At 39.6% G+C, this 19,864-nt stretch overlaps 1 protein-coding gene across 1 annotated transcript in view; it reads right to left on the minus strand.

Annotated features, from left to right (window-relative positions):
• The window catches only part of KNDC1 (kinase non-catalytic C-lobe domain containing 1), a 64,467-nt gene extending 62,945 nt beyond the window's left edge, over positions 1–1,522 (minus strand). Inside the window, exon 1 of the mRNA XM_067299535.1 lies at positions 1,424–1,522. Within this exon, the coding sequence (XP_067155636.1) occupies positions 1,424–1,522 (99 nt within the window). The remainder of the gene's footprint in view (positions 1–1,423) is intronic.
• Between the last annotated feature and the right edge of the window lie 18,342 nt (positions 1,523–19,864).

Below are 19,864 nucleotides of genomic sequence, written 5' to 3' on the forward strand. Positions count from 1 at the left end.
ACATGATTCATTAAACTCACCAAATTTAAAGAAAAACACTGGATGCTGAGGTAAGCTCATCGACTATTTTTTAAAGCAGCCCTTTTTAAATAACTTCTCTAATCACCACGTGATAGGTCATGCTCACTTCCTCTACAAGATTATTTAATTATGTGTAAATGTGTAAAAAGAGGCCTCTTCCTTCTGTATTTTGCATGGACTGGTCCGAGGAGGCCTACCACAGTGAATGCTATTGATAACGGAGGAGAAGAACCCATTTCACTGACAAAAAGAAACTCTGGACTGAGATTGGAAAAATCAGTTCAGCTAACAGCAGAAGAGCCAAACTCTTGAGCCATAAAATGGATTAGGAAACTTTGAAGGGACTTTTCATTTTTAAGCGCACTCTTATTTCCTGATTCAATTTGGGTTCATGAACCAGGAGATATAAAAAAAATCTTACTAGATCTGGTTTCGGTGTGTAAAACCAAAATACATAGTTTGCCCAAATCTTACTAATTAAAGAAAGAGTGTTATCATTTTATCAAAATATTCCCTGGGGATAAGGAACACACTTTATTTGAAAGTATACAAAGAAAGATGAGCAAGAGCAAACCCACACACATTCAAATAAGCATCATTATAGAATAGGATTCAGCTACAGGTTATTTGGTACAATAAACACATAAATTAACAGATTTCCCAGCTTTTCTTATTTCCCGCTGACAAAGGCCTTTTTTACACAGGGCCATAAGAAATGAATGTACAAAAATCTGTTTGGCCACTGCTGAAACCGCTTCTGCCAATTTAAGTGATTTCCCCTTATTAGGTGCTACAAGCAAGTGCACAACATGAGTGTGCTGTTAATCCACAGACACGGCAAGAATTACGAAACACCACACGCAGCAGCGATGACTCTGCTCTCGCACCGAGAACCTGCACCGGGATGGAACAAGCCAATTTAGCAACTTGCTAGCTGGGATTATTATACGTGATAAGAGAGTGGCTAGGTCAATACACTAGTTCATATGTGACTGGTAGCTGTCAAAAGCCTCGAAACCTACCTCGAAAATATTTATTTAGGAATGTTTCTATGGCAGCGTTTGGTAAAAGCAAGAAGGCAGGTCACAAATGCCTTGACAGCACAAAAACCAGTGTAATGCTGTGGAAACAGGTAATTTCGTCTGGCAACTTTTTTTTGGGGGGGGGGGGGAGGGGAGGAGGATTTCGGCAGCAGCTCCCGATAGGGGCCTGGGGGAGGGGGGACGCGGTGGCCCCGGCCGGGCCCTGCTGCCCTGCTGCCCGCGCCCGGCGGGGCGGCCCCGGTCCCGGCCGCCCGCGGGGAAGGAGGCGGCGAGGGAGCCCCGAGGCGGCGGTTGGAGGCCGCCGCGGCGCAGGTGCGGCCCAGGGGGGGGGGCGGAGGGGGGGCCGTGCCCGCACTCACCTCGTCCTCCAGCAGGGTGGGCAGCGGCTCGAAGTCGTAGCAGCTCACCGCCTCCTCCGCCTCCTCCTCCGCATAAAACCCGGCCCCGACGCCCTCCATGCTGCCCGCGGAGGCAGCGGCAGCTTCACCGCCGCAGCCGCGCTGCGCCCCCGAGGCTCATCCCCTGGGCTGCCCCCGGCGGCGACCCCCGCGGCGCCGCGCCGCGCCCTCCCCGCTTAACCCCTCCGCCCCCGGCGGCCGCAGCGGGCGCCCCCGCCTCTCCCCGCCGCGCCGCGCCGCCGCCGCCGCCCGGCTAAGCGCTGGGCGCGGGAAGCGCTGCCATGGCAACGCGGCCTCCCCGCGGCGCCGCCGCCCTCCTGCGGCCGCCCGCCCCGCTGCCCCCGCGGCGCCGCCTGCGCCCCGCCCCGCCCGCCCGGGCCCCGCCGCGGCCCTGCCGCCCCCCCGCGGGCCCCGCGCCCCGGGCCGGGGGGAGCCTCGGCTGCCCGAGCCGCCGGTGCGGTGGCTGCCGCGTTTGAGCCTCGGCCGTGGCCGGGTTTTTGGTGTCCCACACTTTCGAGCCGCAACAAGCACAAACAAGGCGGTTTTCGTCAAACTGATTATCGGGTTTAACCCCCCCCCCCGACCCCTCCAGCCCCGGTGCTTTTGCTGTTCACCCGGCGAGGGTCCCTCGGGTAACCTCAGCGCCCTCCTTAAATCTGAAGGTTCAGGATCAAGGTTCACAAGCGCTACGGCAATACGGTTCTTTTGATTGCTTAAGTAAACCACCGACACGTTTAAATACGATTTGTGGGCGCAACACGCACCCGGGCGAAGGGGCGTCCAGCCTTCAGCCAGAGCCGAGGCCTGCGCGCGCTTTGCGCACCGGCGAGCGGACGCGTCCCGGCTCGGCCTCGCGCGCGTGTGCGGCCACGTCGAAAACTTGCTTCTCCGCTGACAGCAGGGTGGTGATGGAGAGAGCGGGCTGCTCTCCTGCACCATTAAATTTCACAACTACAGGTATTTGGGAAATGATAGCACCATCTTTATTATTGTTTCCTATATTCCTATATTTTTATGTCAAAATGGAGTGTGTTAATGGGTTCATCTGTGCACAATGCATAAAGCAAAACAAGGGTTTTATATTCTATTTTGTATGTAGTATAAGATTAATGCTCTACTAAAATATGCACCAATAAACACCATGGAACAAAGAAAGATACTCTGATTCATTGTCCCATAAAAATAATCCTTTAGCAGTTGTAAGATTCTTCCCAAATTAAATATTAATTGGATACATTCCATAATTATGACATGCTACTTAAAAAATAAAAGCAAACAGATCGGATTTTTTCATACATATACTATCCTCTTACTAACATTTTGAACTCAATTGATGCGAACAAAATGTTTTTCATGACTACACATGTTTCTAAAATATGTTTCATAGTTCAATTCATAGTTGGGTAACTCAGGCTTTTAACTATGAACAAATATTAGAGCATGAGAAACAATGAGCGCCCAGCACTTCTGAAAACAAGGCCCAACATGAGCCCAATGTCAGTACTATTTAACTTATAAGACATTTCACCAAATGTATTTCACCAACATATTTGGCAAAAAAAAATTTTCTTGGACAGTGTGATCTGCCCGAAGTTCCCTCAGTTCTGGACCCTGATGGACCAGGCTCATAACTGTATTCTAAAAAAAAAAGAGAAAAGAAATTTCTCCGGTGTGTAAACTGGGTCTAAAATCTACACTCATCCAAAAATACAGCTTAGATAAGCACACCATTGCAATCACTTGAGCAATCAATCATAAACATTTCTGTAAAATGGTAGTTGAAATCAAAACTATGTATGCTGCATGGAAATATGCATGCTTTGAAAGGATGCATGCATGAGTATTGAAAGGATGAATCTTTTTTGTCTGACAGAAATTCACTTGCTAAAAGCAATTAGTAATTGAGCAAAAGGGCATTTCTCTGTAAGATTAGAAGACGCAGGTTCAGAGCCCGACCCTGCATTATTTGGACCTGGGGCTTGAATCTAGGTTTGGGTAGGTATTGCCCAAGGAAATGACTAACTATAGCCCAGTGATTAGAGATGCTTGAGACCTGTCTCCATGATCCCCTGGCTAACTTGTCCCACTGAAGAACTATTCATACCAAGCAGAATATCTACAAAGTGGAAAATGAAATATTTATAGACAGCATGAAAGACTGTACTCCAGGTTAATTATAATATACAATAGCACAGGATTCCTCTGTCAACCAAAAGTTGTAGCAGACCTAGCCTTATCACAAGTGCCTTTATAGGCAGGACAGAACTGGAACTAATATGAAGTGGTATATTTTCCAGAAAAATGTCTAATAAGCCTCTGCTCTCATTGGTAGTTCTATTGTTTTGTGTCCTCCTTGGTCTCGTGGTGGAGGTAACTTTCAGAAAAAGTTAAGTGAAACTTGTTTGATACATTCATGCAACCAATTCTCACATGGAAAATATTCATTCTTAACATATGCAATTAATCAGGGCCCATGGGAATTGTTGGGGGACATTCAACACTACACAGTTCAACATTACAAAAAAGGCATGTAGATGAAGCTGTCAGTCTGTCTGCAGTGATATTTTCTTTCTTTTTCACAATATTACTTGAAAAGTTTAGAGTTCTTAAGAACTCTATAAAGAGTATTGCAGGCATTTTTTGAAAGATGTTTTGTTGGTACGTGAGTATCTGTGGAAATAATGTTCTGAGTCTGAGGTTGGCTTGGGTGATAAGAGAGTTCAAATAAAGTAATAGAGGAAAGATGGTTGTAAGAAAATCGGTATAGCTAAGTGAAGTGTAATATCCATTACAGATGGAAGAATGTCCATGATGAGATGTCTGTGCTGGATGAGAAAGATCAGTTAAAGAAGGATGCAATAACTGAACAACAAAGAATAAGAGGGACAGCAAAAAGAAAGGACTTGTACTGACAGGTAATCAATCACTGCAGTCAGTGAAAGTGAGGTAACTAACCTGTATGAAGTACAACTCTGTATGAAGTATATGCAAAAAATGTAAATTTTGGTACAGAAATGCAAGGAGTCAGGGTAACCTAATGGAAAAACTGGAACTACAGGTGTAGAGCATGCAAGAGTATTATATTAACATAAATATATAGAACAGTATTTGGGAGACAAGGGCAAGAATTTAAGTGCATGCAAGATTCACAAAAGGCAGAAATAAAAACATTATTGTACACTAATATTATATAGCCTGAGAAAAAGAAAAAAAATGTTAGTATGGATAAAAAGTAATATAACTAAAAATTGTCTTGGTAGAGTATATTTAAAAATGTTTCATTAAGAAAGTATAAGAGAGATGCTTTATTGCCCCATGATGAGATTTTGAATATGAGCTGAGATCTCTAATACTAATTACAGCAGGAATAACAATTATTAGAGATCTTGACTTCTTAGCTGTCGATTAGAGATGAAAAAGTACTGAAAAAAGGGTAAGCTCCAGGTATGGTATAGATATTATAACTGAGAAACCTCTTCACGAAAAAATCCTTGAAGCAACATGAAGTTTTGTGTCTTAGACATCGTTTAGGATCAAAGACAATAGACTGCATCAAATAAACCTTGTTTGAGTATTCTCACAGTTTTAGCATGTGCCCTTAAGCTGTATCTAACTGTGGTAAGTGCAGTAGAGTTAAGGCAGGATTTCCACATAAGCTGCGTTTGCAGCAGAATAGCTGACTTGACTTCTGTTTCTGATCATGGTCAATAGCAGATGTCTAGGGAGGAAGGAGTGTGCTGTATAAACAAGGTAACTACATACTTATGCTTTTCCAGTACAGTCTCAGCCTAAAGAGATTCAGTTTAGGGATACCCTAAGCCAATGGTAATGTCTACCTATTTAGGAGACACTGGAATATTTTTCTTTAATGATTTGTCCATTCACTGTTTGAGTCTGGGTAGTTTTATTATCTACCATGTTCTGTTGCAAAATTCCTCAGTTTACCTGCACGTTACATGAAGTAAATTCTTTGTTTCGTCTGAGGCCCCCAAGTTCTTGCACTGGAAAAGGCAATGTATATATTCCCTTTTTATCCCCTCTATATCACTCACAATATTACACAGCTGTCTTATATCTGCTCCAGTTACATCTTTTCAGGTTGAAGGTCTGGGTCTAGTTGCTCACTCACAGAATAGAAACCATTCAATGCCTTTGATCTTGTTGTAGCACTTCACAGTGCTTTTTCTAGTTGTGCTATTATGTAATTAAAAATTGTGAAAGAGAAGGCTGGCATCTGAATGAGTGAATGAAAGAATAAATGAATAAAAGAACTGGTAGATGAATGGAGGAAAAATGGCTCTTGAGAGGTTTTAAAAAATAATATATTAATGACCTGCAAGCTTAAAGGAAGTACTTCTCTTAACTATGACCTACTGATTTAGTTATGAGCCTCATGTCTTGTATATCCAGATCTCTGGGTTCATGAGATATTGTCAAAAAATAATTCAGTGGGCTCTGGCTATGGGTTATAAATTCATTGGAATTCAGGGAGTGATTGTGAGCACCTCCATCTCTGTAGTATGATCCAAATACAAGTTACAGGAGGAAGGAAATTATATTGGGTACTACTCTTATACCACTTTGTGCCACTGGTGATGTCTTTCATGTTCTTTTGCAGGTTTTTCCTTTTCATTGTAGCACATTGGTTATTCTTCTTTATAGATTATGTAATCATAATTGACTATTACAGTTTTGGAATACCGGTCTTGTAGATGAAAGCTACACATTTGTTACACGATAATTAGATTGTGCATTCTCCTTTTAAGAGTTTTGTTTAATGGCAGTTTGCCTGAAGGTTTTCATTTTAATTTAGTTTGGGTGAAACCATGGGAACTGAAGGGTTGCAGTGTAAAAAATTGGGTTTGCATGTGTTTGGACTTTTTATATCCTTTTCAATTGTTTGTTTTTTATTAATCAGAGATTGCTTTAATGCCATGGGCTTTAATACCTTTATAGTCTATAAAACTGCTGTTCTTCCTTTAGCAGTTGTATATATTTCAAGACAGGGAAAAGCTTTCTGCCAGTTGCCAGCTGCTGCTGTCTCTATGGCAGTAGTGAGAAAGCGTTATAATAAAAAGCGAATTATGTGTTGCTGCTACTGAACAAACCTGAAAGAATTTGGAGGTAAAGACACTGCAATTTTTTAAACAAGCCCCATTACTGCTACTAATTGTATATGGGCCTGCTTGCCTGAAGTGGCAGGCTAGTTTGTATTCCAAATACTTCAGAATCTTACAAAGACAGTAGGGATATGCTGGCTTTGTGTTTCTGAAGAGGATGGGAAAATTATATGCATAGACTGCATATTGTGTGGGAAAACCATATACAAACATTTCCTTTTCATGGGGCTGAATGGTGAAGAATATAGACTTCAGAGTCATCAAGTACAGTCTTCTGTCATTATAGGCACCTGTAACATCATTCTTCTCATAAATGTATCAAACTTCACTTGCTTCTTCATGTTATGAATCTTCTGATTTCCAGCCTCAATTTATACTGATTCATTTTTTTCTCCAAAATTGACGTTTATCTCTTAACCTCAGTTTGTATTTCTTTTCAGATTGCCATATTATTATGTATGCATTCATTCTGTTGCCTTTGTTTTCCTCTCTTGTAAACAATGCATAGTCTCAAACCTGGGTTCTAGTCATGATTACTTTTCTACCACACTATGCTTTTTTTGCCTCTATAATACTGATAAACCTATAAAAATGATAAACCTTGATTTCATAATTTCCTTAGGTGTTTAGGAGATCTAATCTCTACAACAGAGTCCTCTTTTATATACCTCTTTAATATATTTCTTTATGGATGCTTGCACCATTTTTTCATCATCATTATTTTCACACACACTGTCTAAAGGCTTTGATTTCATTGAGTCTTCTTTGAATGGTAGTTTCTTTTGTCCTCATATGAAAGATTATCAGAGGATTCTTCCCTGCTCTCCTCAGGAGATCTTTCAATTACCTAATATGTTCTTGACTGAATTGCAGCTGCATCTCCAATCCTGGCATGAACTCTGCTAGATGGCATTCCACATATAGATAGCTCCCATCAAAAAACACTTTAGGGTAATGCATTTTGTATTTAGGCATCTCTGTTTTCTCTGTCATTCTTTAAATGTCCTTTGCTATTGCAGTTGGATCTTATCTTCCTGTACCAGCTGAAAAACAGGGAAAGGCAGCAGAATTAAAGATTCAGTTTGGCCCACTAAAGTCAGTAGTGAAATCCTAATGGCAAAAATTCCTTTGAAGAGAGTTCATTGAGATGCAAGATCAAAGACCAGTATTGTTTTTGCTTGTATACAAATAGGAACATAACCTAGTAACTGTCCAATATTCAGATGAGTGGCTTTCTTCTCACCATTGGAAAATTAGAACTAGAGGAGATATAAGTCCAAAAAGCAATCCAATGCTAAGTCTGATGTTTGGGAATTTCAGACTCCTCATCCCATTAATTCAATCAGATTATTAGGTTTCTCATAGGCAGTATCTATCCGGAAATATGTGTGTGTGTATTCACACATATATACCTATAGAGAGATTGTTAATGGGATTCTTTCTTTTGTTATCACTGTGGAGTGTTATGTGACTTCCCTTACCTTGGTGTCTTAACACATCCCAGGTATTCCCAAAATAGGCTTGTGTGGTAAGGAGGAGGCCGCTTTGTCTATCTTATGTGGCAAAGTGAGGCACCCTGAAAATAAATCATTTCCAACATTACTCAGGAGGCTCATAACAACTGGAAACTTAAGCCATAACCCTGGAGACACAAATTTATGCTGTAATTGCAAAGCATCCTCCAGTTGATTCTGAACAGCTTCAGTTTTGGCATTATAACATTGACTTCATAAATACAATACTGTATTTATGATACCTATTGGTCCCCTTGCTCTTTTAATTCATTTTAGTGGTGTTCATTTGAGAACACTAGAAAAAGTTGCACAAAAGATCGTTTTATATGTATAATAAAGTCTAATATGATGCCTCTGGCAATTCCACAATGGAAAATAAGCCTCAGGGTAGTACCAGCCATCCTTCAGAAAAGCACCTCATAATAATTAACTAAATCTTAAATTCAAATTAAAGAAGCATAAACATTAACTATATGCAGGCAGAGTTCTAAGCCTGAAATTGCTTGTATTTCAGACATTTAGCTATTTCTTTAAGCTTTCCTTTACAGAGATTTATGATATTGTTATGACTTGCTCATAATCACTGAAGGAAAACACTGATAAACCAAAGAATTCTCCCTTCCATGGGAGAGCGAATTAAACCGTATTGTTTAAACCCTTCTTGAAGTTAATGAATCAGCAGGAAGAGTCCATCCCGAAGAACTAATGTCTTCATTATAATCATCTGTTGTCCTCAACATTTGATATGAAATCCACCAGTGTCTTTGTTGTTGTGTTCCCTTCCCCAGAGACCTGGTTATCCCAGGAATCTTTCCCAGTAAAACAAAAGACAAACTGGAACCTAAGTGACATAATGTGCAAGCAACAGAGACCATATACAGTGTTTCCAATTTCATTTGCTTGGTTTATTTATTATGACTATTTCTCTCCAGTGAGGATTTAGCAGCTACCTTTCATACTTGAGTCATGCTCTTTCCTCCAGGTGCTGCATTGGGAAGGCATTCAGAAATTCCACCTGTGCATGACGCCTCTCCCAGATGAAAAAAAATGATGAGAGCATGCTGGGCACTATCCACCACACTCCACTGCCTGTGTATTCCTTGCAGGCCCTCTGTAACAAGAAAACTGCTAATCCAGCAACCTGCTTTCCATCTTTACCCTGGCAATACTGTTGCTCTCCATGGAAGTCCAAGGGCGGCTGTATTCCACTGCGCAGCTCTCTGGAGCTGAGGTCGGACTGTCCTTGGCAAAGGGCCCAATATTATATTACTTTATGCCCATGCTGATTATAACAAGTCTGGTCACAATCAATTTCAGATCACAATGCCGAATTCAATCTTTTTGCCAAGCCCTTCAATCAGTAATAAAGACAGTTGAAAGAACTTTCAAAGGTGTAAATCATCCAATAGGGTCACTTGACCTAGCAAGAGGTCAAGAGAAGAGTTTTTTTTACATACAAACTGAAGGCAAGTCTCATACAGGATCTCAGCAAATGTTTGCAGAAAAGCACAGCAGGAGCCAAACTGAAGCTATTAAAAAATGTAGATTTAATTTCCAAAATAGTTCCAGAATTAGAATAGTTCCAAAAATAAATTTTATTTTTCACAATAGTCACATAGAGGAAAGCACACTTGCTAAGGTTGAACTCTTCTATGATAGCTTTCAAATGCTGTGATTAGAGTAATCCTCTGGTAGATGGAAGAAGTAGTCCTATTACTCAAGCAGGCTTTGAGCTTGAATCCCAGCACTACATGTAGATGAGTGCTCTTCTTACCTTCTATGTGAGAGAGAAGGGGGAAAAAAAAAAAAAAAAAGCTTCTATTTCCAGTCAAACTAAATTCAACCTCTTTTCCAATTTCTCAGTTCAGCTACTGAGCTGAAAAATCAATTATTTGCACTACCCAAGCCTCAACTTTGTAATTGCTGCCTAGATAATTTGCTGATGGATACATTAGTAATAGCTATACACTGTGCCACTGGGAACTCCTTTATACTGGGAAATTCTCCTCTGAGGAGAAGCAGTTGATTCATAAAACATACAAATAGAACTGGACAATATAGTGCAGACTGAATCTTGTCCCTCACACACATACACCAGCAGGAGGAGAGAAAGGCTGCTTCTCTCTCTTACCAAGGGAGCTCATCAACCCGAGGGAGAAAACAGCCCATCAACCTCCTAATGAAACAGAGACTGAAGAACTGAGCTGCAGTCTTGTTTCAGGACTACAGATTTTTAGGCTTCCCTGTCCTACACTTTTAAAACTAATTCGGGGCAGAGATGACTGATTTGTAAAGGTTCCTAAAGACATGTTCACTAGCTGTTTGTTAGTGGAGTTCAAAATAGCGTTTAATGAGCCTAGAAGAAAGATAAATTGCTGAGTTCAGCTCAAAGTCTATAGTAGCTACTGTATGGGTTTGAAACATTTGTCATTAATTAGGCACCATCAATTACCTCCTGCAGGAAGCCAAAGCCATTTTGGGCCTCATAAAATCCATGAACTGCAGTATATTACTCCAGAAATTGATAAACCAAATGAATCAACTGGGCAAAACCCACTTTCAATCTGTTAGAGATATTGATTCACCTGAATCTATAACATGTTATTCAATTTTCATTTTTAGTAAAGACAGTTGGTTTATATTAAGGAAAAAAAAAAGGAGGAAAGATTGTGTGTAGCAAGGAGCTAGGCACATGAATATCCTAGATAGAAACTCTTGTAGTACACAGAGAGAAACCAAAGAGATCGCTAATGCCTCCTTCCAATACTGAGTAGGATTCCTCTGAATTAAAAATTTCATGAAATTTTTGTTATGCATTAAAATTTCATGAAAGTTTTGGTCCCTGAATTGGTGTCCCCGTGGGCACCCCTTTCAAGAGATAGGAAAGAATCAGCTAATCATATCTCAAATGCAATGCCGCTCAGTTTTAATCTGCCTCACAAGGACAGGGCAGCAACAGGTGAATTAAGTATTTCAATGCAGCTTCTTGAAATGAAACACTACTATTCAAGGAAAAATGATTAAAACAAACAAACAAACAAAAACTTGCATGCAGGCGTCTTGACACTTCCTTAGTTTTCCTTCCTATTGCATGGAATAAGGGGAAAATGCTCTAGGGATGACTTCTCTCTGGACACCCATGTAAGGCATAGGCCTTACACTTGGTACCTACAAACACCAGACCAGATGCACTGGCTCATTAAATTTACACTGAGTGCCTCCAGTGGTCCTATGGCACCTGATGACTTCTGGGTTCCCCAAACATGAGTACTTACTGTGTGACAGGACCAGTGGAATGGCTTCTTCGATTCCTACCTTGTGCAAGAGGCTAGCTGGACTAGCTGGAGAACACAGAGAATGGCTTGGCTCCTGAAACACCCTCCCAAAGCCAGAGCTGCCTTCAGACTGCTCTGACCAGCAGAAAGTCAGAAGGATCCCAAGCTACTAGATATTTTTTCATATGAAGGAGGGCCTTCAGGTGCTGCAGAGCCACTCCAGGAGCATCTAACTCATCAAGCGTCCCAATGGCAAACAAAGACTATGGCAGAGACAGTACTGTGCCCCAGTAATACCAGCTGTAGTAATGACTCCTTGAGCTTAGAAGCAACTGAAATAGTTAGACCAGTCTGTAATCTTCTATTAGGGAGCCAGACTGGCACAGAGCTGACTCAGACTTAGGGCAGAGCAAAGTAAAGCCTCACAGCAGTTTGGCATTCCAGTTTCCTTCAGCTGTGCCCAGCACACCTCAACTGCAGCCGACAACCTGGCACAGAAGCTCAATTAATCAACAGAGGTTACATAACAAGTTCAGAGCTTCAGCCAGAAAAAAATCAAACATATCTGCACACAAAACCCTCATTGTTCAGTCAGGTCACTTCTGCCCTGCACCAGCTGCTTTCATGAACAATTTTTCAGCTTATCCTCAAACAGTATCTGTCCTTGATCATTTAATCAGTATTTAAGGCTGTGTCTATGATGTTATTGATCCCACTTGTGCCTCCAGTGTATGTTTCAAAGGAAAATCCAGCACAGGGAGAGAGTGCAGAACACTATCTGAGCATCCACAAAGAAGAAAAAGATGCATTTTCCTCCTTTCTGATTTTATGGTTTGTTGTATAATAGCAATTATCTCTATTGCGTTCATGTACTTGCAATAAATGGCTTTTGAGATCGATGAAACGTCTGAGCTACAGTTTGGCTATTAATCATTCTCAGTAGCCATTTATTGCTTCATATATTACAAACAACAAAAATTATTCCTTAAACCTACCCAGATAGCTGAGGAGCGCAAATTTCAAACCTAACTCTGAGAGACAGATTCACTGATGGCAATCCCTGTGTTGTCTCTTAAAACAGTAAGTGGTAATAACAGCACTGTGCCTTCCACCTGCAGATTTCAAGACCCACTATACAATGCATTAAGGAAAGATGAACCTTTCTTCTGGAGCTGAAGGAGGGAAGAAGGTGATGATATGGATAAGAAATGTCTGTGAGGATGCCCTCCTATTTTTCTTTTTCCTCACCCTCTGAGAAAATAATATGTGTTATCTGGCAGAATTCCTAATACCTACCCTTGGTGACATCCTGTTAGCACAGCTCCCTGGGAGTCAATCCTCTGACTGCAGCTAGAGGAACAGGTACTGACTGCCCTGGGACACAGGCTGTGTTGCTGTTCCTGGTAAAAATCAGTAAGACTGGTGTGAAACAAATGTTTGCTCAACAGACTTACTTAACTCATTTCCTACAGTGACTGGTCTTCAGTCCCTCTCCTCACTCCCCACCCTCCTTCCATCTAGGACCTGATCATGATTTTTGTGTAATCATTCAATGAAATGGGCAGTGGCATCAAAGGAGAGGAAGTCCCTGTGAGTCTGGGGTGGGAGAGCGTGTTCTAACCCTGCGAATAATGGTGCGGTCCCTTCATAAAGAAAATTCTACAATGAACTCCAGCATAGTCTACTGTTCTCTTGTCTTAGAGGCCTCTGCCTCTTAGATGCCTCTGCTTTGATCATCTCTCTTCCTTTCACTCCCATATGAATGAAATTCAATGCCTGTTTCTTATGGGCTTTCATTAAGTTCAGTGGAATTCCATGTTTGTTCACTCCTGTGATGACATAGCTATAATTTCTTAGCCTAGACATGGGATTTACCAAGTCTGGAAGGAATTCTCGTATGACTCTAGCAGCTAGGACTACTTTGAATGTGTGTTGTCAGTTGCTGAAGAGCAATCTGATGCCCAGGGTGTTCTCAATATGTGACACCACACACTCTTCCTCTTACCACAGGCTGCCTAAATGCAGTATGAGGTCAAGCTGTGCATGAATCCTACCTATCCCAGATGTTGTTGGGAAATCAGAGAAAGGACCCCCAATTATCTTGTTTCCTTCATATGAGTTACTTTTTACATCAGGTGAAGGGCAGCTGGTCTATAGGTCAGAATGCCAGGGCCACCAGTCAGGCTGATAAGTATGCCTTTGAATACACTCTTAAATTCAGGATAAGGCCAGAGTTTCCCTTACCAGTAGTGTTGGCTCAGGTCACTTCTGAGGATGGTGCTACAGGCGTGTCGAGTGGAGTGAGAATAAATACATACTATGATCTATGCAATAGTTTCAGTCTGACAACAATGCAGATATATACACTCTTATTCTGAAGTTTTGCAAAATCAGATGATATGCAAACAAGGTGTTCTCTCACGTATTTTTCTTTTCAGCAAGAATCAGAAAGCCAGAAAGTGGAACTGGACTGGGATATCATATTTGCAGAGAACAACAGCATAAGCACCTTTCAAACAAATTTTCAATGAAAATTACTGCTAATATAATCTTGCAGCCTCAAAATAGAGAGACAAGGAAACTAATTTTGTTTTGATTTGAAACAATGGTTTTCCTAAGATTTCTTATGTCCAGACTTCTCTACAGCATCTAAAGGCAGTGCACTGTGTATTCTTTCTTCTTACAAAAGTGATAAGATGGATAAGTTGTTCTTTATTTGCAAATTGATTTCAGAAACCTCTAAGGTGTTTCATGGTTATGTTTTGGATACATTATTTATTGTGTTTCTATTTTGGAGATGTTATTTTGAAACCATCAGTATACTCTCTTGTTGCACAGTGGTCTCCCTTCACATTTTTATATCAATTTTACATAATTACATCAATCACCACTGTTCAAAAGCTAGAAAATAGAAATATAACTCTGCAGAAAAGCCATATCTCATGTTATGTCTCTTCATTTCTATTTGTTCGTCTATTTAATAGGACAATAATAAGAAAAATAAACAAAACTAATTTACTCAGTGAATTGTACCTATAAGTGAAAAAATATGCATGAGTTTCCTTGCTGTATTACAATAAATTGCACATTCTCTGTCAATAATATTATTCACTCATGTGGAATATTAAATAAAAGGTTGGCTGCTTTCCATATATTTCATCAAATATTCCTTTACACTTTAAAAAGTCTTACAATTTAAATAAGAAAAAAGGTCAATCAGAAAGTATCAAAAAGTCCAGTTATATTCTTCACTATGTCAAAATATATCAGAGATTTTAGATATCTGAGACAATGGAATTCTTTCTTGCTTTACTATCTGACAGGCCATCCTCTTCTGTGTTGGTTGCTATTTGATATGGTGATAAATTTTCCTCTAAAAACTTCCAAGCATCTTCCAGATTATGAAAAATATATTTCACTCTTTACAAAACTCTAATTCAGCTGGTTACAAATTGTCACATAACCCTTAATACACACGTGGGTTAGTGTTTTCCTCTTGTTCTTTAGAGAGTTAATGCTCAAAGCTTATACCCACTGCATTCAGTTTTTCCAGAAAAAGTAAAAAGTAAGGGTTAAAATTTGATTTTTGAAAAGGTGCCCCTTCAACAGTGCCTGCCATGCAAACAAGCATGTGAACAATTTTTAAGCATAACATTATTTAATCAGCAGCAAGGAAATAGCTTCTTATTGAAATATGAATATTACTATAAGGAAATATCCTCATCAGATGGGCTTGCCTATACAGAAAAGCTGACCAGAACACTTCCTTTTCAGAATATGTTGTTCTAAAATAGCTGTTTTCCAAAATAATATTTATTTTTTGAGTGCAGGAATTATGTGGCAGAGGGAATGTATTTCATTCAATTTTGTTGCCTCAAGATTTCTGCAAAGAACTGGCGATGAAATTCTCTTTCCCTCAGACTTTTCAGAACACCATGATAGCTATTAAATAACATGACCATGATCAGAAGCATTTGTGGTACCTGATCTGTCTCTACTCCATCCACAATAGATCATTGAGTCATTGTCCTGCATTCAAAACTCATCCATAACATACACTTCCCCATAACGTTCTTTCCCAGGTCAATGGACTCATATTGCTTCTGTTGTGTTTTAGGCTCTAGAAAACTCCATTTACAAATCTGTCCTTCTAGGTATAATTTAATTGTCATTTGCTTTGTGAAAAGGAAATAGTAGCAGGCAAATTAAAGAGAAGAACACTCCACTGTTATGACAGTCAAGAAAGTTGGCCAGACCATGAGTAATCAAACTCAGAAAAGAAATCCTATCATATCAACAAAATTATTTTCATACTCTAAAAGCCTGTAAGTAAAAAAAAAAGCAATACTACAGAAGAATAGCTCTAATGTAACGTCAGCAGAACTGGAAAAAATCTAAAAGATTTTTAACAAAAGAAATGACATTCTATAACTGCATAAGCTTAAGATGGTTGTCAGATGTTTCATGGCAAAGTCCATACTAATAGTGGACAAACAGTAGCATTCTTTCAAAAAAATCCCCTGAATTAATTTCTCATATTTATTTCAGGGACTCAAACCTGTCTTCCCAAAGCTATGAATTTACTCAGAGTAGGAATAAAATCAGACAAGCTGGAGAGAGTTTGCTAGACAGGACACTTTTCGAATTTATGGTTATCCCAACAACTATCCCTCTTTGCTCCAGCCTGTGGAAAGGGATTAAAAATGCCCACTCATCATTCCTATAGCACTCTGAGAGCTACAAAAGCCAAATAAATATTACATTTCAGTTTGAATAATGTTCAAAATGTCAGTCTCATGTTTTACTGTGCATCACTGAACCATCATGTGACAGCTATCTGCACAGAGCAGTGTATCTGGGAAGGAAACAGAACATCATGGGACAGGAGAAATGCCCTGTGTGTACCATGGCCAGTGTCCAACAGTGTTCAAACATTGCTTCATTAACATCTAACTAAATCCAGAGTAATGAGTCCTATCCTCTGCTGTCATGGGTTGTGTAACTCTACTGTGGTCAATGAAACTAAGCTGAGTTATTCAGCAGAAAATCAGGACTACCAGCCTTTTTAGACACACAGTAGAGTAACTGAAGTCAGAGTTGGGCTGCTTCTTAGTGTTCAGATGTTTTAAAGAGTGAAATGAATACAGTAGCGTTTCCATCCAAGACAGTGTGTGCTGCATATTAACAGTCTCTTTCATTTAGGAAAGGGACAAATAACAGTGACAATATCAGTAACAGTCACAGACTTTTACAGTGGACCAAGACTCTCTTCAAGACACAAGTTTTTGTCAATCTTTTTTCCTTCCTAAGATAAATTGTATTGCCATTAATAGGTACAAGAAAATGTTACCTTTAGATCATGTTTCATTATTATTGAGAACATCACAAGTAAGGAAATGCAGAATGTAACAGAATCTGCAGGAAAGACCTCTCAGAATAATTCCCCTCCAAAAGGTAAATGTTAAAAGTACTTTTTTTTATTATTATTTCAGTCCCAATTAAGTAGAAGTCCTGGATAGCACCCGGTAACAAAACCCCAGCAGAAAAGCTACAGGTTAATATCTTCACTTAAAGGAAAGCAGCTTTTCATCTCCAGCATGCCTTCCTCTGGCGGTATCTCATCGCAAGTGCATTATCTCGATTCATGCAGCAGAGGACACTCTTTTACACATCATCACCTCTACGGCCAATGTGGTGTCGGAATACAGCCACCACTTTCATCAAGCCCTGTCTGTTCTCCAAATAGATAACAGGAATTGCATTAGACTGTGGGTGAAGTGCCATGCATGCCAAAGATGCTATATTAACAAGATATAATTAAATAATAGCAAGCAATGCCATAATAAAAGGATTGAATAGGATTTGTGTGTTAATGGTGTGCAGCAGTATTGCTTAACTTGTGTGATGCATAAGCGCCCTGAAACTTCCTTTCCTTTCTTCCTTCCAACATTTACCTCACCACCAGAGCCAAAACCTAGGATAATAAGCAAACTGCCACTCACTCCTCACCACATATCTAGGCTCAGCCATCTGTATATTTTGAACACAAAATGCACGGTTGTTCTCAGAATTTCCTGGAACTTAATCAGATGATTCTGAGTACAAGCAAAACACAGGCACATGAAAATCTAAGGAAAAATGCATTTACAGAGGTTGTTAAATGATTTATATCATGCTAGTTGTTTCAATGCTTAACTTAGTTCATCAAGGAAACTATTTAAGTTCTCTTTGAAAGATGCCAATTATTAGCATATTATAACAAGATTGGGAAAAATAACTATATTCTCATTTGAGGCTTTAATATAAATATGTAACGTTGATCTGCCTGCCTTTACAATAATTTTGTAATTGTCTTTACAAAAAAATGTTAAAACCATTTTTCTAGAACTATAAATCGAGATTTTAAACAAATTTTCCTCATTACCCACTTTCGAACCAGTCAGACATTATTTGGAGTCATCATATAAATTTGATTAGGAATCATTGATCACATTACATCTTTGGTGCTACCATGTTTATTACTTATTAAGAGCAGTCAGAAGGTCATGTGTCCTGAGACAGGATGGTAATCAAATGACAGAAGGCAGAGCTGGAGATTCTCCCCCACAGCTTCCAATTCCAAGCTGCTTTCTGGCAATGCCAAAAGGTCTCTCTCCTCAGCTTCCTTTAAAGTCAAGCTGTATGACCATTTTCTATTCTGTCTTGGACTCTTCTATATTCTCACTCTGCTTCTCTTCATGTTTGGCTATGTCTGTTCACAAAGACACTGTTCAACCAAAACAATAGACAGACCTCATGTTCATACTCATCCAAACTTGCCATAAAATACCATAGTATTATTTACTTGTACTGCTGTTTTGTGTAAGAACCACAAGCATGCATCAAGGTTTGACTGTGCAAGGAACAGTATAAACACACAAGGGAAAAAACCATCTCTGGTTGCATAGATTTCGGTCAAAGAGTGATTATATCTCCATTAAGTTGCATCCCTATGTCATTAACACTTTTTATTAAACTCAGATTAGATTTCTGAATAAAAGTCAATAGATATTTTCTATCTGCCTTTCTATCTGCCAGTACAGCATTACAGTCATGAAATGCTCTTTAGAATCTGATCCATTTGGCCTATTTTTGTTAACTAGTAAGATTTTGTTTATTGATTATTGAATATGAAATTCATTGAATATTGAATATAAAATCCATATTGAATATGAAAATTTGTTAATTATTAAGTAATTTACTTAATAAATGGAACTCCCAATTCCCTTCAAGGAAGGCCTTGATAAAATCTGAAAATCAGGATTTCATAGGCTAGGACATGACAGGGAGAGAAGAGTTATACAGTGTCTCTACTGAGACATTAATTACATTTTTAAAAGACAGAAAAGGGATATAAGTTTCCAGAGGTGTGACAGGGTGTGGGAGAAGCACACACCTCTGTCCTTGTGTGAAAAATTGAAAGCTGTCTCTTTAAAAAAAACAAACAAAAAAACTAAAGAACAGTTTTCCACAAAAAATCCCATAGGAACAATTTATTCAGCTGATTAAGTAACTCACAGAACTTGCAGATATTATCTCTTGAATTAGTGGAATTCTGGATATTGCTTGTTGCTTCTGAAGGGCTTATGCCTCACAGAAAAAAAAGAAGGTTGCTGCTCTGCTTTTGCAAAGGACACAACCAGGCTTTTCACAGCAAAATGCATTAAGGACACAGAGAAGTATCTTTCTTTTTGTCTTGCAATGCGTCAGGAATACCCCAGGCATGTAACAAATAATAAATAAAATAACTGTAAGTGTGGCTGGGATGAGAATACTATTACCATACTTTGCAATTTCTGTCACGCTCTTTCATCTCACTCTTGGCAACCCACTTGCCAGTTCACATCATAGTTTGAGAAAGATCTGCCAGGATATCAGCTACACATGAGAACAGGAAATGCAAGATATATTTTTTTTATTAACTTGCTCTCTGCATGGGTGTATCTCAACAAGACCTTTGAATAGAGCTTGTGAGTACTAGCCAATACAGAAACAGACTGCAATTTATAACATTCCTTTCCAATGAATTCTTAATCTGTCTTCTGGAAAAACGGGTTGATATAAAGGCAAAATACATATGCTCAAGTTTTTTCCTACCTTTCTCTCTGCTCTAATCCTTTGCCTGCACATAAATATGTTGCATATGTGTTAGAAAAGTCTGGTGAGCAGGCCTGTCTCTAATAACAATTTGTCTACATTATAGCAATTGGTTATATACACAAAGCTGAATGTAAACTATAAGTCCTAGAACTCCCCTGGAAGTGGTGGCATGGCACCACTGGAGTTAAACACAGCCCAAAGCCCTGTGATTGCTCCACCTTTATATTTTATCTGACAGTTTTCTTTCTCTCCCTGAAATGTCATGTAGCCCTTTTGCTCTGTCTGTTCACATTACACAGTAGATCCTCTGGTGTCTCTCTCAATCTTTTCCATACAAATGCGTTCCCTGTGATA

Source organism: Apteryx mantelli, chromosome 7, assembly GCF_036417845.1.
Source record: "Apteryx mantelli isolate bAptMan1 chromosome 7, bAptMan1.hap1, whole genome shotgun sequence".
Lineage (NCBI taxonomy): Eukaryota > Metazoa > Chordata > Aves > Apterygiformes > Apterygidae > Apteryx > Apteryx mantelli.